At 41.8% G+C, this 27,069-nt stretch overlaps 2 protein-coding genes across 5 annotated transcripts in view; both read right to left on the bottom strand.

Annotated features, from left to right (window-relative positions):
* ERN1 (endoplasmic reticulum to nucleus signaling 1) overlaps positions 1 to 10,928 on the bottom strand; it is a 164,931-nt gene extending 154,003 nt beyond the window's left edge. For both annotated transcript variants that reach the window (XM_033960709.1, XM_033960710.1), the window contains exon 1: positions 10,734 to 10,928. In XM_033960709.1, the coding sequence (XP_033816600.1) occupies positions 10,734 to 10,838 (105 nt within the window). In that variant the 5' untranslated portion in view covers positions 10,839 to 10,928. The remainder of the gene's footprint in view (positions 1 to 10,733) is intronic.
* Positions 10,929 to 19,367: 8,439 nt separating this feature from the next.
* Positions 19,368 to 27,069, bottom strand: part of TEX2 (testis expressed 2) — a 107,844-nt gene continuing 100,142 nt past the window's right edge. For all 3 annotated transcript variants that reach the window (XM_033962113.1, XM_033962111.1, XM_033962112.1), the window contains exons 11-12: positions 25,539 to 25,659; positions 19,368 to 21,399 (exon numbers count right to left, since the gene is read on the bottom strand). In XM_033962113.1, coding sequence (XP_033818004.1) covers positions 21,283 to 21,399; positions 25,539 to 25,659 — 238 coding nt within the window. In that variant the 3' untranslated portion in view covers positions 19,368 to 21,282. The remainder of the gene's footprint in view (positions 21,400 to 25,538; positions 25,660 to 27,069) is intronic.

Genomic DNA, 27,069 nt, shown 5'->3' with positions numbered 1-27,069 from the left:
CGGGAACACTGGTTACAACCCCCCACAACGCAGCGCGATCTCTATTAAGTAAAGTGGGGGGTTCCCCCCCATGCCCTCCCCCATCGGAGCCGTAAAAACAGTAATTTTCTGCGGCGCGCACCTCCGCGCTGTGCGCGCCTTTGTCCCGGCGCGCTCTTGACCTGACACCATTTTTCACAATCCGCTTGCAATGTAACACATTTGAACAATTTTGTGTCGTCAGCAAATTTACCCCCTCCTGTACAAAGCCGTGTTAATCTTCAATGCAGTGCCCAAGAGGGCCGACACCAGTGCAAGTCGATCGTAGCATTTAGATTGCCCATCAGTATAGGTGGAACTGGAGCAGGGAAAGGTCCCCTTGGCCAGTGTTTCCCAGGTCAGTCTTGGAGTATCCCTTTTAACCAGCCAGGTTTTCAGGTTATCCAGAATGACTATGCACGAGATTGATTTGCATACCCTGCCTCCATTGACCACACTGTGGTTTTATAAATGGAATACTGCATTGTGCTTTCTTAACTGTTGCTTTGTTTTATCACCGAAATGTTCAGTCCTCTTATTTTGTGAACCGCCCAGAACTCTTCGGGTGTTGGCGGTATAGAAAAATTAAGTTATTATATTTACTGCGGATATCCTGAAAACCCGACTGGTAACGGGACTCTAGGACTGATCTGGGAAACAGCCCTTGGCAATTCTTCTACCGCCTAACACTTCTATAGCGCTGAAGGGCGTTCGCGGTGCTGTACATTTTGAGTTTGGGCCCCCTCATTCCCTCCTCAATCAGTGTTTAGGTAGCTGGTTCCCTCCCCTGTGATTCTAATAATAAAGATCACCCTAATGCCACCTCTCCCAGAAGAATCCTGTAACTGGACCGCTCACTTTTAAATAATAAACACTGTTTTGTGTGCATATAAATGTGTCTATGAAAGCAATTTTGAATCATAAACAGTCTCTGTGAAAACTGCCCACCTTCATGGCCGTCAGAGGCTGCTACCCTAGGCGACCACCTCATTTATCTAATGTTTCGGCCGGCCCTGAGTATAAAGTATAGCACACATTCCATGGATTCTCTCCCGGGCCAGAGTACAGACCTGGAATGCTCTGCCCTTTGCATTACATCAGGCTAACAGAAAGTAAAAAAACCTGCTTGTTCAGAATGGATTTTCCCAAACAATGTTAATAATTAGAAGTCTATGATCCCTGGTACAGATAACTGCAAGAATTGTGTAGATATCGTGTCTCTCTGTAGTGTCTGTAAGTTTTATGTTGATTGTTCCCTGCTTAGGATTGTGGAGATAAGCAGAATACGAGTAAAATAAATGAAAGTTTGCCTCTATAAATTGGAGTTTAAAACTAGGTCTTTGTTCCAGAGTCAAGTGCTGCACTCAAACCTTCCTTGTACTCAAGGAACATTAAGACTATTGTGTTTGTTAGCATGGCATGAAATTTCAGATTACATTATACAAATATACGTTAGCTACTAAAAAAGACCTAATAGCAGGATATTGCTTACTACATTTTTTTTAACTGTTACTGTACCGTAAGCAGGGCAGCTCAGCACAAATTTGAACAATTCTAGGTCATCAGTATTTTCCCCAGAGGCAGGACACCATAAAACAACAAGGTTCCTCTTTGCACAGAACTAGACCAAAGACACACAAAAACACAATGAAGCTCTGTAGAATGTGAATTGCTCATTTACTCTTTCCAAAAATACTAGGACTGGGGGGGGAAGGTGGCGTGCAATGAAGCTGCTAAGTAGTAGATTTAAAACAAACCGGAGAAAATGTTTCTTCACACAACATTGCCGGAGAATGTGGTGAAATCAATTAGCTTAGCAGGGTTTAAAAAACAGGTTTGGATAATTTCCTAAAATAGAAGTCCATAGGCCATTACGAGGTCTGTTCAGAAAGTTCCAGGACAGATTGAAGAGCATGCCAATGGGAAGCTCTTTTGAGACGAGCTAGGAGACGTCGAGTAGCTTGAAACCTCACGAGTAACCTTCTTTTCTCCATTTGTTGATATCTGTTGTCGTCTCTGAGATACAGCAGTTTTTGTGAAAGTTTGTTTTCGTGATCAGCTATTTTTCATCACGTGCGACCTCAATGAGCAGCGCTACAGCATGAAGTTCTGTTTAAAATTGGGGAGGAAGGGGGGGGGAAATGTTTTGATCGTTTGTAAATGCTGTCTTGAAGTCAATTGTATGTTTATTTTAATGCAGTTTTCGAATGGAAAAGTAAAGATTTAAATATTAAAAAAAAAAAAAAATCGGGTAAGACCGCTACAAAAACTTATGAAATGTTGAAACATGGAGAACATGTATAAGGGGAGTACTCTGAAAGGGACCCGATGGAATAAGTTGTAAGACTGTTTAATACATTTTTAAAAAATCAGTCCTGAGAATATGAGTCATGCAGCCAAATTCACATGTACCTGCTGAAACACACATGTGAATTTTTTTCACCAGCCGTCACGGAACCTGAAATCCCTTGCCCGCAATGCTCTCAGAAACGGTCAAAAACATTGAGAGACTAATGGTACCATCACCCTTCTTCCTCCAATAAAGCGCTACAGCAGGGGTAGGGAACTCCAGTCCTCGAGAGCCGTATTCCAGTCGGGTTTTCAGGATTTCCCCAATGAATATGCATTGAAAGCAGTGCATTCAAATAGATCTCATGCATACTCATTGGGGAAATCCTAAAAACCCGACTGGAATACGGCTCTCGAGAACCGGAGTTCCCTACCCCTGTGCTACACAAAATAAGCAACTTTCTAAAGTTTAGACGTCTCTGGGAGCAGGTGTAAATCCCAATATTTTATGTCAGCAGACAAACGTGTATTCCCTTTTTGAAACAGGGAAATGCGCCTACCAGCATATCCTTTTGCCCTACCTAAAACACACCCAGACCAAGCCCCCTTGCCAGACACATTTTACAGATTTAGATAACTTGCACTTCTAAGATAGTCAAGCACATAACATGGGTCGCATAATTTTAAAACAGTCTCTTCCACAGGAGCAATAGGTAAAATCAAATTATTTACTATTTTGTTCTCAACTGGACACGTGATTCTTTGCTTCATTCACCTGGGGACTGAAGCACAAGCTCAGATGGATAATACAAAGGCTTAATTATATTGTGTTGTTTTACGTCCAATTTGTTTTGTTGATTGTATGAGTTTTAACCCGATTTAACATTTTACTTACTGTATATGAACTCAATGCAATTTTAAAACGTAATCTGCTTTATACAGTCAGAAGACCTCAGTAAGATCTGCCTATAAGTCCTTAAATTAAAGTTTAGATGAAAGGACCACTTTTCTGCATTCCAGAAGGAACCTTCTTGTGCTTTGGAACCAACTCCGCCCCCCTCCCTCCCTCCCTCCAATCAGATCACAAAACTCATTGATGACCTTCCAGAGAGCAGTGAAGGCCTTTCTCTTCAACTGAAGGTCCCCTCTGATCTCTCTCCTGCCAACAACCACCAGCTGGCGACCCCCCCCCCCCGGTTCAATTATCTGTAATGCCCCTCCCTATGAATGCCCTCAAAGTACTGTACTGCCCAGCCTTGCCATTTTGTGACTGTATTGTGTTGGCTTGTAACCCGTTCTAAGTTCCCAGGAGGACGGGACAGAAATCAAATTTATTTAATTAATTAAATTGAGGGGTTTTGTTGCACTGACAGAAAAATATAACATAGAGTTCTGAATGAAGGCTAGTACAGTCTAAGCGGAGAAACCCAAGCAGGAAAAAATTGCTTTCCCAAATGCACTTGTTTCGTAAGCTAAGTTTCTGTTGCAAAGGCACTTCCCATTGCTACCTGGATGCAGTGGGGAAGAAGGGGGTGGAGAGGAGTGCAGGCTGCAAACAGCCCGTGGAGTTGAGGGGGGAGAAGCGGAGGGGCAGAAGTTGCAAATCCTTGGAGGAACATGAAAAGGTGGTGGTGGGGAGGGTTAAAGCTCCAAACCCTCCAAGGGGGGGGGGGAGAGAGGGTTGAGTGCAGGCTGCAAGCGCTCTGAGGATAGCGTAGCTGGTTTTAAGAAAGGTTTGGACAAGTTTCTGGAGGAAAAGTCCATAGTCTGTTATTGAGAAAGACATGAGGGAAGCCACTGCTTTACCCGGATCGGTAGCATGGAATATTGCTATTTTTTGGGATTCTAGAATCTTGTTACTCTCTGGGATTCTGGAATCTTGCTATTCTTTGAGATTCTGTATGGAATGTTGCTACTCTTTGGGTTCTAGAATCTTGTTACTCTCTGGGATTCTAGAATCTTGTTACTCTCTGGGATTCTGGAATCTTGCTATTCTTTGAGATTCTGTATGGAATGTTGCTACTCTTTGGATTTTGGCCAGGTACTAGTGACCTGGATTGGCCACCGTGAGTACGGGCTACTGGGCTTGATGGACCATTGGTCCGACACAGTAAGACTATTCTTATGTTCTTACCCCTCCACCCTCCCCTCCCCCCATTTACAAAACCACGCTAGTGTTTTTAGCGCTGGCTGTGGGGGTAACAGCCCCGACGCTCATAGAATTCTATCGGCACTAAAACAGCGCTATGGTTTTGTAAAATGGGGAGGGGGGTCAGTGCTGGTTGACTCAATCACTAAAGGGCGCTGACTTTGACTCTCAGGAACTACTGTCATGGCTGCATATCACGGTGCCTCCATGTAAACATAGAAACATAGGGCTCCTTTTACAAAGGTGTGTTAGGGCTTTAACACATGGAATAGCGCATGCTGAACTGCCACGCGTGCTAGACCTTAACACCAGCACTGAGCTGGCGTTAGTTCTAGAAGCGTAGTGTGGGTTTAGCGCACTGTAATTTGGTGCATGCGCTAATTTCTTTAGTGCGCCTTAGTACAAGGAGCCCATAGTAGACGACAGCAGATGAAGACTTGCACAATCCATCCTGGTAGATGATATGATAATATATGCTTACTTGATCTTAATAACGATAATAAAATTTATTTATAACCCGTACTACCTTGCAGTTCAGCGCGGTTTACATCAAGAGAAACTGCCAAGCGCAGTAGAATGCATATATAAACATATTCAATACATAGTTGAAATTTCAGAATACAGCAGCCAAACTGATCTTTGCAAAACGTAAATCTGACCACGTCTCCCCACTCCTGGCCAATCTTCACTGGCTCCCAGTGATTTCCAGAATCCAATTCAAATGCTCTTGCGTAGCTTTTAAGATTATTCACGTCATCCTTCCTTCCCTAATCCCACTTTCCTTCAACTCCTCGTGCCCTGACTCCACCAGGACCGCCCACAAATTAAAACTATCCTTCCCCTCCCTACATGGTATTCTCCACGCAGGTAAACCGGGAAAATCACTTCTATTCAAAATCACAGGTCTCTGGAATGACCTTACCATCCCGCTGCGGAACCTGAGCTCCCTCCATTTATTCCGCAAGCAACTAAAAACCTGGCTCTTCTCTAACATGTAATTTCTTTTTTTCCCTTACTTTTCTACTCAACTTATAAACTTATGTAAACCTTTTCCTACCCTTTCTCATTTTTAAGTTCTTGTAAACCGTGCCGAGCTCTACTTCCGTGGCTTCCAGTAACCCATAGAATAACATATAAAATATGTCTATTGACTTTTAAAGCAATGTTGTTTAAAACTCCTGCTTTTATCTATAAAACCCTGATTCCCTATTCCACAAAGCACAGTTACTTACCGTAACAGGTGTTATCCAGGGACAGCAGGCAGATATTCTCACATGTGGGTGACGTCATCCACGGAGCCCCAGCGCGGACAGCTTTTCAAGCAAACTTGATTGAAGTTTCAAGTTTGCACACTGCACCACGCATGTGTGTGCCTTCCTGATCCACTAGAGGGCGCATACCCTCCTCATGGTCCTCAGTTCAGATAGCTAGCAAAGAAGCCAACCTCGGGGAGGCGGGCGGGTTGTGAGAATATCTGCCTGCTGTCCCTGGATAACACCTGTTACGGTAAGTAACTGTGCTTTATCCCAGGACAAGCAGGCAGCATATTCTCACATGTGGGTGACCTCCAAGCTAACCAAAAAAGGGATGGAGGGAAGTTGGCAATTCAAGAAAACAGATTACTCAAAACCGACTGGCCAAACCGGCCATCGCTCCTGGACAGAGTATCCAGGCAGTAGTGGGAGGTGAAAGTATGAACCGAAGACCAAGGGGCAGCCTTGCAAATCTCCTCGATAGGCGTCGACCTGAGGAAAGCTACAGAAGCCGCCATCGCTCGGACATATGTCCCGCAACTTGACCATGCAGCTCGAGAGCAGCCTGAGCGTAGCAAAAGGAAACACAAGCAGCCAACCAGTTGGACAAGTTGCGCTTGGAACTGGGCGTCCCAACCAATTAGGGTCGAGGGACAAAAACAATTGAGGAACCGTCTGAGGAGACTGAGCGCGTTGAAGATAAAAAGTCAACGCCCTCTTACAGTCAAGTGTGTAAAGCGCCACCTCGCCCGGAGGCGAGTGGGGCTACAGGAAAGAGACCAGAAGAACAATGAAATGAGGGAGCGGAAAGTCCGAAACCACCTTGGGCAAGAACTGGGGTTGAGTACACAGAACCACCGTGCATGAAAAAATACAGGAAAAGACGGGTCCGCAAGCAAAGCTGTTCATTTTTTCTGTTACTGCTCCACAAATGTGGAACTCCTTGCCAATCTTCCTAAGAAAAGAGCACGATATTGATAAATTTAAGATTAATTTAAAAACGTTCCTTTTCAAAGACGCTTTTGATTAATAACTTTTAATCTGGAACACAATGATTCAATATTTAAAGAAAATAAATTCCTACCTTATGTTTTTGCCCAACCTCCTTTTAATTATATTTTGTAGTTCTTATCCCTTTTTTCCCTAAATTCATGTCATGTCATGTTTTTTTGTCTCTTTTACATTTATTTTTACTATTATGTATAATTAATGTTTTAATTTTTGTTTTTAAGATTGTAATGTTAACTAATTCTATTTATATATATGTATGTTCATCGCTTTGAAAAATGACAAAGCGATTAATCAAAAATTTTAATAAACTTGAAACTTGAAACTTGAGATGATGCGGTATATAAACTTAAGGTTCAGTTTAGTTCATTGGACAATTTTATCAAACAAGCAAGTCTTCAAGGATTTTCTAAATGTTTGATAGGAAATTGCGTTCAAAAACAGATCACTTATGGTTTTACTCCAGACACTGGCCTGATAGGATAACATTTAATCCAAAAATCTTTTGAAAGTGCAACCTTTCAGCACTGGCAACGAGAACAAAGAATTCATACGTGTGTTTCGAAAGTTCACTGGGAAACCTACCAATGTCTTAGAACATAGGGCTCCTTTTACAAAGGCACACTAGGGCCTTAACGCACGGAATGGCCTGCGCTAGCCGCTACCGCCTCCTTTAGAGCAGGCGGTAGATTTTTGGCTAGCGTGCGGTAAAACCCGTAGCGCACCTTCGTAAAAGGAGCCCATAGACATAAAAATTTAAAGATTATTCTAGCCTTGATCTGGGTTTGCCATTTTCAGGGCACAGACTGTAGAAGTCTAACCGACAATGCTTCAAGTTTCATTAAAATTTGATATAACGCTAATAATAATAATAATAACAGTTTATATACCGCAATACCGTTAAGTTCTAGGCGGTTTACAATAGATTAAGCGAGGTACAAATTGATTGAATTTAAGAGGGGGGAAGAGGAGAGTTAATAGGACCGGAAATGCGTTGTTGAGGAGAAAGAGGTTAATAGGACAGAGGACAGACATTCTAAGCGTTTGACAATTAAAATGGGGAACAATTAACAAACTTATTAGTGACACTACAGTACTTACATGAAAACAACAGGATGGTAGGGAGAAATGCAATTTTAAAAGAAAAGAGAACAATTAAGGTTAAAAACAAGAGGGAAATGAGAGGAATCATATCAGCGTTGGCAGAATTTGGCGTGGAAGGACCCAGAGATCATTTAGCAAATCATAAGAAGCTTTTAAGACCGCCCTTAAATTTATCTAAATTTTTCTCAGATCTTAGATGTGATGGTAACGAAGTCCATATTGTAGAGGGGCTATTGTGGCGAATGAAGTTACCCTACCTGTATTAATGATTTTTTTTTATTTTTATTTTATTTATTCATTTTTGAATTCTTACAACAAGTGAATTATAATCAATTATCATATGACACTTGTATTTACAAACAAATCTTCTTATAATATAGAATAAATCCCCCCCTTTTGTCAAAATTCCTATTTCCATATGATATACATTCCCCATCCCCCCCTATATATCTACTACCCATGTGCTAAGATATCTGATCATTAGAATAATTAGTCAATGGTTCCCAAATTTTTTTGAAATTATGAAGATTCCCTTGTTGTAACGCTAACACCTTTTCCATTTTATATATATGACAAACAGAGTTCCACCAAAATGTATAATTTAATTTAGTATAATCCTTCCAATTTTGAGTAACGATTTTTAAGGATGGGACATGAAGAAGGTGCCGAGAGGCAGATCTTAAAGTTCTGGGGTTGTCGTTGAAGCCTGCTTCAGCCCAACCAGATTTGTTTAGCTATAATCGGGACACAGACCATAGGCGTCTGCCCAGCACTGGCCCTACCCCCCCCAAAAGTGTTGTGTGGTTTTTAGCGCCGGCTGCAGCGGTAACACCTCGGGCATTCGTAGAATTCCTATGCGTGTAGGAGCTGCTACCACTTCGGCCGGTGTTAAAATCCGCGCTATGCTTTTCTAAAAGGGGGGGCCTTTTAGAAAAGCATAGCGCGGATTTTAACACCGGCCGAAGTGGTAGCAGCTCCTACATGCATAGGAATTCTACGAATGCCCGAGGTGTTACCGCTGCAGCCGGCGCTAAAAACCACACAACACTTTTGTGTTGTTTACGGCTTAAGCACGGCTAAGTTTTGCGGTTCATAGACAACCCCGCGAAAGACAAAGGCGCGCGCCGACAACTGAGCGCAAGACGGAGGCGCACGCCGAAGAAAATTACAGTTTTTAGGGGCTCCGACGGGGGGTTTTGTTGGGAGCCCCCCCCCCAGTTTACTTAATAGAGATCACGCCGGCGTTGTGGGGGGTTTGGGGGGTTGTAACCCTCCACATTTTACTGTAAACTTAACTTTTTCCCTAAAAACAGGGAAAAAGTGAAGTTTTCAGTAGAATGTTGGGGGTTACAACACCCAAACCCCCCACAATGCCCCCACAACGCGGCGCGATCTCTATTAAGTAAAGTGGGGGGTTCCCCCCATGCCCCCCCCCGTCGGAGCCCTAAAAACAGTAATTTTCTGCGGCGCACGCCTCCACGCTGCGCTACGCTCAATTGTCTGCGAGCACCTTTGTCCCGGCGTGCTTTTGACCTGACACCAAGTTTTGCTTTGATTCCATCCTCTTTCTATATAATATGGAGAAATAAAACAAAACAAAAATCATCCAAGTGATACTTTGAGTTAGTCCAATCAAAAAGGTATCACTTGGCTTCTTTTCGTTTCTACATATTATCTTTAAGAGTGGGCTAACATAGGAATCCTTTATGTTTATCACACACATTATTTCATTCCGTTACCATTTTTGCCTCCACTTTTCTGAAAGCACCGTGAAATCCAAAATACAGCTCTTTTTTATTTTTTAATAGCAAAAAAAAAAATTCAAGTATGTCTATAAACTTTTTTTTTAAATCCCTTTCTTCGCTTTTTAAGTTGCATTAAGTCTCTTCGGCGCCCACAAACTTCAGTGAATGAGCTTATTAGTGTGAAAAGCAACAATCCTAGTTTAGAAAACAATTTTTTACAACCCCTCCCTCATCCCTATTTGAGAACAGAGTGAAAACTAGAATGTTTTGTAAATCTTGTTTTAATACTAAATCCAGGCTTGGAATTAAGCCCCGCCTGAAGTCCTCCCTGAAATACCAGCACCAGAAGGCTGTTTGGAGACCAGGCAAAGTCAAATGCACCCACCTAGGTCTCAACAGGTGCGGAAGACTGAATGGGGCAGAGGGGACCTGGTCCTCCACCCCCCCTCAAGGAACGGTTCAAGGCAACAGACAGGGAACGGCACATTTCCTTACGTCCCCCTCCTTGCCTCCCACTCGCTCAGAATGTTCAGATTCCAGGGGGGGTGGGGAGAGAGGAGTTGCTGATTGAGGACAGAGGGGACCTGGACCTAGTCCTCCCCTCCCAGAAGGGTTTAAGGAAACAGATAGGGTACAGCACATATCCTGACAGCAGCTCCCCCCCTCACAAATCTGATGGGGGGGAGGGTTGCTGAAGGCAGACTGGGGACAGAGGGGAACTGATCCCCCCCCTCCCCCCGGAAGAGTTTAAACTGCAACAGATAGGGTACAGCACATATCCTGACAGCAGCCCCCCCCCTCACAATTCTGATGGGGGGAGGGTTGCTGAAGGCAGACTGGGGACAGAGGGGACCTGATCCCCCCCTCCCCTAGGAAGAGTTTAAACTGCAACCAGATTCCAGTACCAGTTTCAAAGGGGTCACTGGTAAACTGGCAGCGGCCTCGCAGTTTTTAGGAGAGAGATTCCCTCCCAAGTGCCCCGTTGAGAAACGCCTCAACAGAACAGGGCAGGACCCCCCCCCCCCCCCCCCCGAAATTAATGCTCTTTCAGGGACCTGGGCCTGCTTCGGGTCCGGCCCACCCACCCTGCCCCTGCTGAAGCCGGAGTCTCCGGACCGGAACCTCAGCCGCACCGGCTATGTGCAATCCACCCACCCCGGAACTCACCGTCCAGTCGGTTCCCAGCAAGAGGAAGAGGAGGAGGAGGAGCGGCGGGGAACCCGGCAGCTCCGGGAAACGGCACCGGGACCGCCGCCGCCGCCGCCACCCCATGCTGCCAGTCCGCGCCGCAGCTCGGTGCCCGTCGCTCTGCCCCGCCGCCGTCAGCGGCCTGTGCCGTGCCCGCCTACGGGGGGGCAGGGCAGGGCGGTCCCGGCTCCAGCCTCGGGGCGGAGCTCGTCGCCCGCCTCTAAGCGAATGTACGCCGTGCGGTACAAACGGTGCAGCCCCCCCCCCCCCCCGGGGGTGCCCGACAGGATCCCCACGCCGACTAGGCATGGCATAAGTTGGCAGGCTAGAGATCCCGAAAAGTTGGCACCTAGGCTGGCAGCACTTACAGGTCCAGAGCTTTTGCAATTTATAGTATTCTCTAAGGTGCTTAAAGAATTCTTATATGTCTTTGGAAAATGCACCACTGGTCGATGCTCTGCTGTGCTTTGAAGTTGTCCTGGCTCGTCAAAGCCCACGTTTGCAAAGCAGCCTTAAGTCCTAAATCACCATATTTGACTGCCACGGCCTCCGTAGTCTTCTACCCTCTCATCCCTTTGAAGTGCCCTAAATAAGCAGCAGATATTGAGTCATCATTTTTGTCCAATGTGTCTTCCATCATTAGATTGTAAGCTTTTCAAGCATGTTTAATGTACAGTGCTGCATGCATTAGCACTATATAAATGACTAGTCTTTTAAGCCCCTTACATTAAAGGGTGCTAGAATAGATGTGTCTGTCTTTCTCAATCTCTCCTTGGCCACTTTCTATCTGTCTGTCTTTCTTTCTGTCTCTCTCTCCTTGGCCATTGTCTGTCTTTCTTTCTCTCTCCTGGGCTGTCTACCACCACCACCCCTGGCCTGCTTCTCCCTTCCTTTTACCTCCCCCCTGCTAGCAGCACCCTTTCCCTGCACCCCCTGTCCAACAGCAGCCCTTCTCCCTTCCTTTTACCTCCCCCCTGTCCAGCAGCAGCTCTTCTCCCTTCTTTTTACCTCCCCCCTGTCCAGCATCACCCCTTCCCTGCTCCCCCTGTCTAGCAGCAGCCCATCCCCCTTCCTTTTACCTCCTCCCTGTCCAGCAGCAGCTCTATTCCCTTTTTACCTCCCTCCTGTCCAGCATCACCCCTTCCCTGCTCCCCCTGTCCAGCAGCAGCCCTTCTCCCTTCCTTTTACCTCCCCCCTGTCCAGCAGCACCCCTTCCCTGCTCCCTCTGTCCAGCAGTAGCCCTTGTGTGTGTGTCTTTCACACCCATCTACCTGTCTTTCAATGTGTGTCTCTGTTTATCATGCCCCTTTTCCCACCTTCCTTTTTTTTTATTCCGGGCAACCACTACACGCGCTGAACCCACACTAACATTTCTCTGCTGGTCACGGAGCTACTGATAACAAACAAACCAAAAACTGCAGGCTTTGTACACGGTGCAGGCAAACTTTATTGGTGACAAATAAATCTTTATGTAAAAACCTTTTACCAGGCAAAGGACCCAACACGGTCCGTGTTTCGGACAACCTTCATCAGGGGTCCTAATAGGTACAAATACAATATTAAAACCAACATATATATGAAAATACAATATTATAAATTTTGATTACTATGATGATCCTATTTGTGCTTAAAGATGGATGTGTGGAGAACAGAAACAATATGAAAAAGAGAAAAAAGAAGAGGGAGAGAAGACTTTATTTAAAAAGATTATTATTAAAGTTATTAAAATTATATATTAGTAAATATTCATATTTAATATATATATATAAATAAACTAAATAAGTCTAGTAAGAAACTCTATTAAACCAAAAGGGGACCAGAAATGAAATGAAAATATAGGAAATCATGCGTATAGAAAAAGTAATTAACCTAAAATGTGATAAAGCTAAGAATAAAAGAGTGAAAGAAAAGAAGAATAAGATAAAGTATAAATAAATGATACATACCATGGTGATAAAGGAGAAAAGGAAAATGTAAAAAGGAACCTGGGAAAAATAGCTATCAAGGGACATAGAAGAAAAACATAAAATAACAAAACCAGAAACACAAAAGAGATAATATATTTACTAATGAAGTATAAATTAAAATATAGAATAGTAGTGAATAAACAGTCATCATAAGTTATCATAAAAATTTCTGATAAACGATGTTAGGCCTAAACTAAACAACAGTGATTTTAATGCCAATAAATACATGTAAAATGATATATAAACTGAACGATTGAAAACAACACAGCCATTAAACAATTTATAAATACTAATCACATTTTGTTAAATATATAGAAACAACCCAAAAGGGTAATGAGTAGGCAGTCATCATAAATTATCATAAAAATTTATCATAAAAAATTAAAATATAAAATAAAATAAACTAAACACTTAAAAAAACGGTTGAAAACAAAACAGCCATTATGCAATTAATGATTGCACACCACATTTCATTAAATATACCTATTCAACGATCCTGTTTGCCTAAAACTATAGTTAGCTGTGCCTCAAGGATGTTTATTATAATTGAGGACTATGAGTGCTCTAAAATGAGGTGTACCAAAAGAATAACCCAATACCTACTATATATACTTGAATATAAACTGAGATTTTTGGGCCTAAAAAATGGCCCAAAAATGGAGGTCTGTGAAATCGGGTGGTCCAGCAGTAGCCGGGATCCCTTCCGCCAATGTATGTGACACCTGGGGCCATTGTATTTTTGACACTCCTGCCATCATTTTTGACACCCTCCCCCCCCCATGTAAAAAAAATATTTTTAGTAATGTTCCCCCAGGTGCAAGCCAAGAGGAGGGGGGGGGGGTTCCTGACCTGGGAGTCATGGTCTGGGAACTTCCCTTCTCACAGCCCGATGCCAAGGCTCTGGATAGTCCCCGTGGCCCAGAATGTTCCCAACCTTCTCTCCTGTCCGATGGCCCTTTACCTTCCGTGAAGCTGAAAAAAATGCTGGCCTCGGCTGCGATTCAGCTACGTTGTCTGCGGCTCCCCTTCCTGCTTTCCGTGTCTGCCTCAATCCACCCGGGCAGAAACAGGAAGTTGCATCATTGGCAGACACAGAAAGGGAAGCCGCGGGCGATGTAGCTGAATCACTACTGAGGTCGGCAGATTTTTCAGTTTCACAGAAGGTAAAGGGCCATCGGACAGGAGAAAAGGCTGGGAACATGCTGGGCCACGAGGACTACCCAGAGCCTTGGGACCAGGCCGTGAGAAAGGAAGTTCCCGGACCATGACTCCAAGGCCAGGAACACCCACCTCATGGCTTGCACCCGGGGTGGACTGCCCCCCCCCCCCTTGGTACGCCACTGCCTTCCGCCTCCTGTCCCAGCCGATTCTAATTATTATCTCTCTCCCGCCTCCCACATGTATCTTTAGTTTCCCTAGTGGTCCAGCAGTGAATTGTGATAGGAGCAACCCTGGGGAGGGAGGTAGTGAGGGGGCTGTATGCAGAGCAGGAAGGGAGGGGGAATAGGGTGGAGGCCTGGCAGGGCAAGGCAAGGTACTGCACTTGAATATTAAACACCTCCACCCCAGTTTATATTAGAGTCAACCTTTTTTCCTCCTTTTTTTTGAGGGGGGGGAAGGTTACCTCAATTTATATTCAAGTATACGGTATATAACAATGTAACACTGTATGCTGACATGAACCAAGTGTCTCATGACAGAGGAGTTTGTGTCTCTCGTTTAAGAGCTATAGGCCATCTGTCTTGATTTACAGCGTGGGTACAGAACAGAGGCTTGAACCAAACACCATAAACTATTAAATAAAACAACAGAGCTATACTATGACACTAAAGATAATGCATCAGCTTTGGGCCTTTCATCCTTGGATTAACACCTCCACCTTTTTCTAACTATTTGTTTTTGCAAGCTTGGATTTTTCAAACAAATCCAAAAGAAAGCTTAAAAAAAAGCTAGCAGGTCTCGACACACTTATTCTTTATTGCTTGGAGATGAGTAGCACATGATGAATTTGCGAGAACAGGGGTCTCGATAAGAAAGATGAGCAGTCAGGTGCCCCACCCTCTCAATTTTCAGGCCACTAGGCCTCTTACCCTGAGATTTTGATAACCATCAAAATTACTCACTCAACTACTAACCCTCCAACAATGCTGTAAAAATGCCTACTCGACCCTTCCCCCCCCCCCCCTATACAGGTATAGTGATAAACGAGGAAAGCAAATTCTAAGTCACTTACCTGGGTAAATATACCATATGAAAAATTACCCAACTTCCCTGCGTGAAACTGATGTTTGAGTTTGTGTGACACTTACAGGAAAGTAACTTCGCACTCCTGAATACAAGTTTGCCATGGACAGTGGGTAAGTCAGACGCACTCGAGTACTCTCATACGAGAGAAAACAAGTGAAAAATTAAACAAGTGTTTGAGGACATTGTTGCATGTCTTGCTGTAAGCCTGGTCCCCACTGATAAGGGAGACAGTGAGTTGGTACTGATTAGAATCAGTGTGAATTTCACAAAGGGTAGGCTTGGTATCTCAAGAGGGCTCTACGACATCACCGAAGGGGGTCCTTTGGAGGGGCTTGGTCAGGGAAGCTGCTAGTCTGCTTGAGAGTAGTAGATAGAGGGAGATGATCAGCAAGAGGTGGCAGCTTGCTATTGCTGTGGTGGTCTTGATAGGGTTGTTGAAGTTTTACTCTCTATCCCTTTGTCAGACACAATTCCTATTGCTATCAGGTTCACATCCCAATGCAGGTAGCATCTCTAGCTCGTAGCACTGAAGCTCCTTACCCTTAACATGAATGAACAGGCTCACTCTGTCTAAGCTGGATCCTAACATCAGATTCCCATGATTTGGATTATTCTTTCCAAGCTGCATCACTTTGCATTGTCCATATTAAATTTCCTCTACTATTTGGATGCCCAGTCTTCCTGCAGTTTTTCACAGTCCACATGTGTTAACAACTTTGAGTAGTTTTGTGTGATCTGTAGATTCATTTACCTCGCTTGGTACTACTTCTAGAAAAGAAAATTCCCAAATCTTTCTACATATGACCCCCCTTTCCTTTAAAAAAAAAAAAAAAACCCCAAAACAACTATATCCCCTATAGGTAGAGCAAATGGACAACACATAACTGAGCCCTCATCCCGAGCCCACTAAGATTACCAAGGCCTGGCTGAAAACTTTACTTTTGACCAGTGGTGTAGCCACAGGGAGACATGAGCCCCTAGTCTCCCTCTCAAAATGTAGTCCCCTAATTAACTGGTGGAGATGCCCGAACCCTGCCAGCCAAAGAGCTTCATGGCCTGAACCTCACCTAGTGTAAGGAAAGCAGTGGCATGTTTTCCAGCCATTGACACGAATGCTCCTTGCACAGGTTCAGTTCATGAGTGTGCAAGGATCGACAGCTAGCAACTTCTTCACGCTTGGGCCAGTGCAAGGCTTGGGTATGTCCACCGGCAAAGGTTAAATTTTAAGGGGTTGGGAAGTGGGAGAGAGTAGACATAAATGGGTGCCTCCAACAAAAAATTAAGCTGCTGCCTATGCCCCTGCTTTTGACTGACTGCTGATGAGGGAGGGGAGATCCTTCAGATTGTTTGACCTGATCCCAGCTTTGTTTCTCTGCTGCCCTGTCTGATCTAGGCACAGTCTACGTACGCTCTGCACCATTGACTCAGGAGACCTCTATCCAGCCTTCTAAGCCATATATAAAAAAAGGTGCATGGAGCTACTGATGAAAGACACTGTCATGTGATTTCAGTTAAAACTTTTAACTGACTGAAAAAAACTTTTAACTGAAATCACATGACAGTGTCTTTCATCAGTAGCTCCATGCACCTTTTTTTATATATGGCTTAGAAGACTGGATAGAGGTCTCCTGAGTCAATCAACACAGATTATTTTAATGAAGGACAAATTGCTATTAGTAAGGAAAGTAGAGAACTTGGAAAATTATATTAAAATGTTGAACTTGAGATTACTTAACTTTCCTAAAACTTTAGCAATGACACCTAAAGACTTATTTTATAAATTTCTGAAAGAGTTATTTAAATACCCTGAGAATGGTTTTCCTCCATTACACCTTCCAGCTTCAAAGAAGGCTTCTAAAACTGAGGCTTCAACTAATTTAAGTCCTATGGATGTTACGAAAATCTTGGAAACCTCAGAGGATGAAGTCATTTCATATTCTACACTCTTGGTGACATTTGTCTTTCAGCAAGATAAAGAGGCATGTCTTAGGCTGTTCTTTAGGCTTAAAGAGGTGACCTTTATGGACCCTAAGATTTCTATGTTTTCAGATGTATCTAAATTAACTCAATCCCGAAGGAAAGAGTTCCTGGAAATGAGACAATATGTACTATCTTTGGGGGCTAAGTTTCAACTTAGATATCCTTGTAAATGTTTGATCTTGTTGGATCAACATTCATATATTTTCTTTGATCCCCCGCAGTTGCGATTTTTTCTTGAGGCTAAAGGAGTAATCCTGTCCAGGGCTCCCACAGTGGAATAAGGTCTAGTTTTCATTTATTCGAAGAAGTAACACTGCATTTATTATAGTTTTTCAAATTTCTGTATAATATAAGGCCCTACCAATGTAAATTGCTTTTCCTATAATGTGGACTTTCATTTGAGAGATGATTGATATTGTAATGGAATTTGTTTAGTTTTTTTTCTTCTTCTTTTTAATTAATATGTTAAATCTCTCTTTCCTATATACATACTGTATGAATGTATATTTATAAAAATTTAAATAAAAAAAATAAAAAAAGAGCAGATAGCGTAGCTGGTTTTAAGAAAGCTTTGGACAAATTCCTGGAGAAAAAGTCCATAGTCTATTATTAAAACATTGGGAAACCTCTGCTTGCCCTGGATCGAAAGCATGGAATGTTGCTACTCTTTGGGTTTTGGCCAGGTACTAGTGACTTGGATTGGCCACCGTGAGAACGGGCTACTGGACATTGGTCTGACCCAGTAAGGCTATTCTTATGTTCTTATTTTCCTAGTCCAAAAGCACCTCTGTTTATAGCTATTTGTAAAGGAAGGGATGTATTTTATCTGCACAGTCTCTCATCTTAGCCTATTTACCCATGTTCTTTGGATATACAAAATCCTTTCTATTCTCCCAAAACGTGGTATAACTTGAAATATCCCACATCACAGATCATGTCTCAGGCTGAATCTCACATCAACAGGCCTTTCTGTACTTGGTGATGAGCTACTCTTGGCTGTCACCAGGGAGGGGAAAGGCTTCAACCAGAGCAATTGTCCTATGCCCCCCACACCTATGCAAAGCTGATGGAGCCATGGCCTACAGCAAGGTTTGCAGCCTCTTCCCAAATTTCTGCCTTAGGCTACAGCATGTTTAACAGTGGCCCTGTCATTCACGAAATCAACTCATTCTAGTGTGGTATTAAAATAGGGAGAAATAGGCTACAAAAACCCTCTGTGTAGGAAAATACTTCTCTAACAATTTATCACAGAGTGTACATTACAAGATACAGCTCAGGAGAGGAAAGGCCCCTTCCTTGGCCTGGGTCTGGCCTGTTGTCATTCCCTGTTTATGCAGTCTCTCAGAGGTATTATTAAGCTGACATTCTTCTTTGTTATTTTTCATATATATGTTTTGAATGTTTTAAGGTTTGATAATTTGAGGTATCTCAGTGGCACTTGAATATTGTATCATTTAGATATTTACTGTTATTGTTTTGTGTGTTTTCAGTTTCCCCACCTGATGAAGCATGTTACAAAATCCAGATCGATCAGGGGATTACTTCACAGGGGGCATCTAACAAGCTGTAATAGCATACAAGGGGTAGCAAGAAATGGAATAACACTGCCGATAAGGCAAAGATAAGTACTTTGGCTTTATTTACAGTTTCTGGATGGTATGGGACTTTTTAAAGTGCTGTGATGGTCCATGTGCCATTATTGCTTGAACCCACTGAGCACATAGGTGGTTGGTCTGAGCACTTCATAAACAATTAAAATTTTTTTAAATATATTTGATGACTGTGTTTTATAATGTAAACTCTGTGATAAATTGTTAGAGAATTAATTAGAACAGATCATGAACTAAGAATAAAACAGGGTTCAAAACATATTATGTCAAATGTGCACAGAGCTTCATTTAATTATAGTTCCTTTGCAGCACAGGTCCCTTTAAAATATATTTAAATAATTATTCCATGCAAGTCTTAGGAGGCACCTTGACTTTAATACCAGAGCCAGTCCTTTCAAGACTTGGTTTGCTGTTGATAGCATTCACAGAAGAACAAACTGTAATAATGTTCACTTAAAGAAGCCTAAAAATTGAAGGCAGATTCCCACAGATTAAATCCATACACAAATGAGATTTCTTTTTCATAGAAAAACACTTAGGGCTCCTTTTACAAAGCCATGCTACTGATTCCCCCACGGCAAATGCAGCAAAGCCCATTCAATTCCTATGGGCTTCATTGTATTTGTCAGGTGGGAATTGCAAGCACAGCTTCGTAAAAGGAGCCCTTAGAGAGTCAATTTTATATTTTCATGAAATCAGTGGCAGAAAAACAGCTTTGAACTGAATCTGCCCATAAAGAACTAATATATAACTCCTCTTTAACCATTCATCCAAAAATATTTCTAGGAGTAACCATGCTGTACCCAGGGTCAGACAAGTGTTAAATTTATTTAATAAAACAAGGCAAATGGATTGTAATTTCCCACATTTTTAATTATGATTAAGCAGCACACAATGGCGGCTGTGTAATAGATCTGTATATTGGAAAACACGTTAGTGCATCTGGTTTTTGAACTTATTGCACACAAATGAAATCATATAGAGACCTGTGTACAACACATGCAGACTTCATGAAAAGCCAAGTGCCTTCAGATTTAGAAAATCAGCCTATGCACAATAGTTCTGATGGTGAAATACAAGTTCAACATATATTGATACTGCAATTAAAAGTAAATAAACATCTTAAAATAATTTGTAAATATATTAAATGTTTGCAGAGACAAAGTGCCACTTCAAAGGAAAAAATAAGTTTTCACTTGTTTTGCCAGACACAATACACAAATTATATTCATTTTGCATCATGTGGCACTTTAAATACAAATTATACAACAAATTTGAGAGGTTAATTCTCAACAAAAATATATTATATTTGTAAACTAAATTAATATTGACAGCCAATAAAAAACAAAACAAAAACGGTTGGCAACATTAAGTACTGGAACCGACTTGACAGTTGAAACACATCAGATACGGTAGTGTTCAGTTACTGATTTTAACAAAACTAATTAGAAGTCACCTTCTTTTGCACAATATGGCTATTTAAACAGAGAAGGGAAAATATTCTTAGCTATGTAATCTGTCTATGATCAACTTTATTTCAAATGCTTAACATACATTTCATGTAGAAAACTTACTCAAATTTGTAAAGCTTTTGTTAAGTATGTATTGGCATTTGGGTTAGATCATTAACTGGAAATCGTCTATGAGAAATGCACAGTTTATCAAGGCTCTCCATATTCAAGGCAAGATAATTAAATATATTTCTGGTCAGTAAGCACAGTGTTAAAATAATTTTTACATGTGCAGAGCGCTCTCTTTACTGAGCATTACAGTGAAGGGAAAAGTCCTTGTTAAGCCTATCTACTTTGATAAAGAGACCACCATTTTATTTTTGTCAACTGTTCATGGTGAATGTCCCTCACTATACAAAGACTTGCTCTGGTTTGATCTCATGGCTTTTCCTAAACTTCTTCAGGACACACAATTCCCAAACCTTTTACCAGGGTCCACAGAATATATTTTTTACATGGAAGGAGAAAGAGGGGCAAATAAATCAAGCTTTGTGCCTGCCTCCCCTCTGCTCCAGCTCCCTAGTGGCCAATTCCATTCCACTGTTTATGCCCCTCTCCCCCATTCTCAAAGCATATATGTTTTATGGCTACTTGCTTCCAACAATGTCATTTTATATTTTGCAAGCTAATAATTTAAAATACCTACTCCACACTCAGTTCATAAAGTTACTTGCATGTTTTTTGATCCTGCAAATGTGCTATGTTTGATGGCTTACTGGGAGCAAGTCATGGACTACATAAGAAAAGACAAAAATAAAAACTGAACTAGGTATCTTCTGTATCAGAGTTTAGGAATAAGTTTCTCCTATAGTAAGAGCCTTTTTTTCATGAGGTTGTCATTTAGTCACACAGACATCCGTTCTATGTATTGTACGCATAACCATACTGTAAAAACAAACAAAAAACCCACAACACAAGCTTCCATATCTAGCATACCAACTAGTATAGGACAAATTCTCCAGTGTCCCACTGTAAAGTCTTTTCAGCAGTCATACATAATTAAAAAACAAATGGAATGTAATACACAGTATATTAAAAAAAAAAAAAAACACACACACACACACACAGTCGAAGGGAACAACAATCATAAACCAGGCAAACTGAGCAAAGAGCTGTAATCTTAAAAAAGGTGACAAGCCAGGAATCAACCACAGCACAGTTAAACAAGAAAAAAAAAGTCTTAATACTGTAAACTAAGTCTTCACATTCAGGTTTAGCCAGCAGCCTCCATGATGGTATCCTTTGAAGGGCATGTAGAGGAGCGAGGATCCATGGCCGAGTGCATTATAGGGATATAAACATCATCCATGTTTGGCATCACAAAAATTTTCTAGGGAACATACATACAAAAATGTTATAAACATCAGTGGTAAATTCCTGAGCTGGTATAAATACAAATAAATTACTTTCTAAAACAGGAATATGTTCTCTGCATCTCACAGTAAGGCCTAAACAATTCCAACTTCCCACCTACACATATACTTGGCTTTTAAAACTTTTACTGTTTATTAGGTTCTTGGCACTGTGGAAATAGGAATGAAGGTTTTAACAGCATTGGGACATACTACAGCACTTCATCAATGCGAGCCATCTCAGTCATGCAACTTCCTTTCCTTCCTAACCAGAAACCTATAATGAAAGTTGGTTGGGAATTCCAAATGTAAAAAAAACCAAAAAAAAAAAAAAACCATTTAAAGTACTCAGTAATTCAAACCTTTTCCTATCTACAAAAAACTTCTGCCTTTCATGATATTCTGAAAGCATCACCCAGGTTTAATATTTAGAAAGTAATCCTGAGTACAAAGTTAGCTTGCCCCTCATCTTTTAATGTTAATCTGTTTATGATCAAGAAAACAAGACTGCACTGCCAAGAGCAAGACATTATATATATATTAGCTTTATATCTCCACCCACTTTCCCTACTCCCTCTATTCTCTTTTTTTAATTCTTTATTTTAATAATTTTAACAAAAAGAATATAAATTACAATGATCTCATTGCAAGACAAATTACATTTTAACATGATTCATAACCTTGATAAACAGTAAAATAACACGTCTTGTCATGCAAACAATTAAAAGAATCCCACTCCCTCCCCTCTCAGGAGGCCTGGGCTCTCTCTTCATTAGGATAATATACAATTTAAATCTTTCAAAAATCCTCTTTTTCCAATTCAATATATTTCTCCCATATGTCTTTAAACTTCACCCATTGATTTGATAGAAGGGCCGACAGTCTATATTTTTCACATACTAAGTCTTCACATTCAGGTTTAGCCAGCAGCCTCCATGATGGGATCCTTTGAAGGGCATGTAGAGGAGCCATATATCTGGAGTACGCCATTGCTGGGCCAATATTAATCGAGCAGCTATAAATGCCAAATCTATAAGTTTAAATTCCCAAGAGTGCCCTTTCAGCACTCATAGCAAGAGGAATCTGGATTAACTTACTCTCAATATTTCTGGACCTTTTCACATTCCCACCACATATGAAAGAAGTAACTCTTTCCCCACATCCTTTCCAACAAGCATCATTTCTCTCCTTGGTACATTTACTAATTAGAACCGGAGTAATATACCATCGTACTAAAAGTTTAATAGCATTTTCCACCAAAGTGGCTGCTCTGGCTATATGGAAAAGATGTGATACAATTGCCCCCCACTCATCAGTTGACCAATCCTTCCCCCAATCTTTTTCCCACGCTTTCATATAAGATGTTTTCATATTCTTATCATCATGTATAATTTTATATAACCAAGAAATATATCCTTTAGCAACTGGAATCCCTAATCCATTTTCAAATTCAGATTTCTTTAAAATTTCTTTTCCCCTCCCCTTACATGTCATAATATAATTTTTCACCTGTAAATAGGGGGAAAAAAAATCTCTCGCTTCCAGTTGATATTGATCCTGAAGATCTACAAATGCTGTAACCTCCCCTTCCTCAATAAGTTGACCAAAACACCTCAAACATTTTGCCTCTCACTTCTTAAAAATTCCCCCTCCCTACCTGGTATAAAATCTTGTACATACAATATAGGAGAAAAATAAATACTTTTTTCTTTTCACAGGAGTTTTTTTGCTATATTTTTCCATATTCCCATAGAACATCTACTAAAAGGATTACCTATATTTATTATCCCCTACTCCCTCTATTCTCAATACAGAACAGACTACAGTACTGGGTAATACAGACTGGTGCGCACAGCAGTGTTCCTTCTTGCTTTGGATGGATCTTTACATTTAAAAGGATCTAGAGTTCTAAATACACTTCTCCCTCCATATTCTCCCTCCATCTGAAAACCTGGTTATTCTCAAAAACGTAACTCCTCCTCCCTCTCTGGTCATTTTAGTCCTCTAATTCTTTTCTCCTCTTTTTGCCCCCAATGGAGTTCCTTTCTACCCTAACTCTTGTTAACCGTGTCGAGCTTTACGAATGTAGAGATGATGCGGTATACAAACCTAAGGTTTAGATTAGATTAGATTAGATATTCGCTGTGATAGGGGATTATAACTTTTTCATATGTTATTCGCTGTTTTCTATTAAAAACCATCGTGAATATGGTGAAGCCGCGAATAACATGGTGGGAGACCTGGCCTGTTCCTGAAGGAGAGGCAAAACACGATAAAGAAAGTCCTGGGAGTCAGAGATTTTCTCTGTAAAAGCCTGGAATCAGCGATTTCTCTATGCAAGCTGACGTAATTTGGGGGGGAGGAGCCAGCAAGCTAGAAACCGCGATTGCTGAAACCGCGAATATGGAGGGAGAAGTGTATTTATCATGTTTCACAGTTTCTGAAGAATTGCATCACAGTCAGACTCATGTTTACTGTAATCCATAGGTTTACATCCTACAGCACACAGTGAGATAGACATGTGGATCACAGCAAAAATCATAAAGAGCATCCTAACATGACCATTTATTTTTTTCATCAAAAGGGGACATCTATTAATTGTCAGTCCCGCTCCCAATCCCACCTTAACCCTGCCCCCAATTTCTTCCATTCATTTTTCATGTACACATATCTTATTAATTCATAATGGCAACCATAAAATTTTAAAAACACTACAAAGCACACTATACGCAGAGAAAATGTTAATTATTTATATTTGGGGGGTTTTCAATGATGTCACCTCAGTAACTATAGAAAAATAGACAAATATAGTGCAAAATATAGACAGCAGATATAAATTCTCAAAACTGACACATTTTGATCACTAAATTGAAAATAAAATCATTTTTCCTATCTTTGCTGTCTGGTGATTTCATGAGTCTCTGGTTGCGTTTCCTTCTGTCTGTGTATCCTTTCTTTCTTTCTGCACTCAGGCACAACAATTGTCCCTGTCTATTCCCCTCCCCCTCCTTCCTTTTCATGTCCTCCGTGCCCCCAGTGCCTCCTTCCCATGTCCTTAGTGCCCCCAGTGCCTCCTTCCTATCTCTTTAGTGCCCCCAGTGCCTCCTTCCTATGTCCCTCTCACTGCCTTCCACACTTTGTCCCACCCCCACCCCCGAAGCCAGCCTGCCTGCCTGTCCACCTCTTTCCCTCCCTCCTTGGCCAAAGCCAGTCTGCTTGCTTGCCTACCTCCTTCCCTCCCTGCTGCAAAAAAAAAAAAAAATAAAAAAAGGCAAGCCTCCCTCCTTCCTTTCCCCCGGTCCACTACTACTAAAGCCGACACGAAGTCTTCTTTCCGACGTCAGAATTGACATCGGAAAGAACACTTCCTGTCAGCTTTAGCAGCAGCAGCAGGGCGGTAAGAGAGCAGTGGACCAGGGGAAAGGAAGGAGGGAGGCTTTTTTTTTTTGCGCAGCAGGTAGGGATAGGAAGTGATCGCCTGTCCCGTTGTCCCCGAGCACAGCTTCGGGACGCTGTTCCTGAAAACGTGACATTTCTGCGTCCTGAAGCTGTGTGTGGGGACAACGGGACAGGAGGTCTGAAAATGGGACGGTCCCATTCAAAACGGGACGTATGGTCACCTTAAGCATGCCTCACTGGACCATGACAAAATGCTTTTAGTCAGAAATGAGCTCAGTGAATAAAGGGCTCAAAAACATTGTAATGTCCAAGTACAACATGACCTGGAATGTCTTACAAGTGTTCTAAATTTGCCTATTTAAAGACTTGTAATATAATCTCTTTGCTTATGCCTCCCTGAATTAACAGATACAAGAACTTCTTTCAGTCAAAATGCCATTTTCCGTCATCTTATGCAGTATGGCATTCTGGATTGCATGGTATTGGCAAAGTTCAAGTGTGGTTTATCCTTTAAAGCACTGATCACCTTGCAAAGAACACCTGAAGAGAAGCCACGATACTGGCAGCTGTTATTGCAACCCTACAAACAAGAATGTAGGCTGTGAATGAACAATGGCAACTATTATTGCTGGTCTAATATGAAAAAAAACCCCAAACAAAACGAAAGAAAAGTTATATTCATACTTAATTTTGCAAAGGTTATTTAAAAAGCCTTTACCAGAAATTCCTGTTCCAGTTTTCTCTCTATCCAGTCGGTCACATGAACTAGCGTTACTTCTCGCTCTCCAAGTTTAGGACGAGCTTTTAACTCCAGGAAAGGTGGTTTTCTGAAGCCGTACCTTTGAAAATAATGGGAGAAAACAGCTGTAGAAGTTGTAGTAAAATATATCTGCTAAAATGCAGAAAGGAAATCACAGCAAAAGGTCTAAGTAATCTAAGTAATATTTTGCTGCTGACATTTTCATGCCCAAACCTATTAATGTGTATTATCTTTTGGATCAGATGTAGTTCTGCATATCTCATAGGATCTTATTCATCTATAAAATTATATTACAGGAAATCTCACAAAAAAAAAAAAAAAAAAAAGATTCTTTAGAGAAATGTTTGCAGTTTAAATAAAGATTATTAATGACAATCAAATTAAAAATACATTCTCTACTTCCCAAGGCTTTATGGTGCTGTTCAATATTTATTCTAACAGACAGAGGGAGCCATTAGCTTTACTAACGACACTATAGTAGTCCTACACTCATGGGATCAGCAGGATTCTTTTCCATCTCTGATGCATGCATGCCATTTAAAGGAAGAACATCAGCAAGAGTGCAAAGCAAAATGCTTTAATGTGCCACCTCATCAAAAGTTACAATTTCTCTACGTTTCCTAGATTTAAACATATAGTTTAAAAATTGAAAATTAGCTTGATAATACACTTCCCCCTACGTATTCGCGGTGGTTAGGGGACAGCCGGCCCGTGAATATTTAAAAAACGTGAATAATATTCGGGCTGGTTCTGCTCCTAACCCCCGCTTCCCTCCAGCTATTTTAAGCCCTGTAAGCCACCCCTTAAGCCTTACCTGGTGGTCTAGCGGGTTTTCGGGACAAGAGTGATCTTCCCATGCTCCTGCCCAGTGCAGATCGCTCATAGGAAATGGCTGCCTTGAGCTCCCGTCATAGTCTCGAGAGACGACGGGAGCTCAAGGCAGCCATTTCTTGTGAGCGATCTGCACAGGGTAGGAGTGTGGGAAGATTGCTCCTGCCCCAAAACCCGCTAGAATACCAGGTAAGGCTTAAGGGGGGTTTACAGGGTTTAAAATAGCCTGAAAAATTAAAAAGCATTTTTTGTTTTAAAACCGCGAATAATCGAATCCGTAGATACGGAAATTGCCAATACAGAGGGGGAAGTGTAGTTATTTTACTGGCTTGGTATTATGCACCAAAAAGCACAGTTACTTACCGTAACAGGTGTTATCCAGGGACAGCAGGCAGATATTCTTGACTGATGGGTGACGGCACCGACGGAGCCCCGGTACGGACAATTTTAGAGTGATTGCACTCTAAGAACTTGGAAAGTTCTAGTAGGCCGCACCGCGCACGCGTGAGTGCCTTCCCGCCCAACAGAGGCGCGCGGTCCCCAGTTAGGATAAGCCAGCTAAGAAGCCAACACGGGGAGGTGGGTGGGACGCAAGAATATCTGCCTGCTGTCCCTGGATAACACCTGTTACGGTAAGTAACTGTGCTTTATCCCAGGA

Source organism: Geotrypetes seraphini, chromosome 10 (genome assembly GCF_902459505.1).
Source record: "Geotrypetes seraphini chromosome 10, aGeoSer1.1, whole genome shotgun sequence".
Lineage (NCBI taxonomy): Eukaryota > Metazoa > Chordata > Amphibia > Gymnophiona > Dermophiidae > Geotrypetes > Geotrypetes seraphini.
The sequence above is the reverse complement of the archived record's forward strand: the minus strand, read 5'-3'. Positions and strand labels throughout refer to the sequence as shown.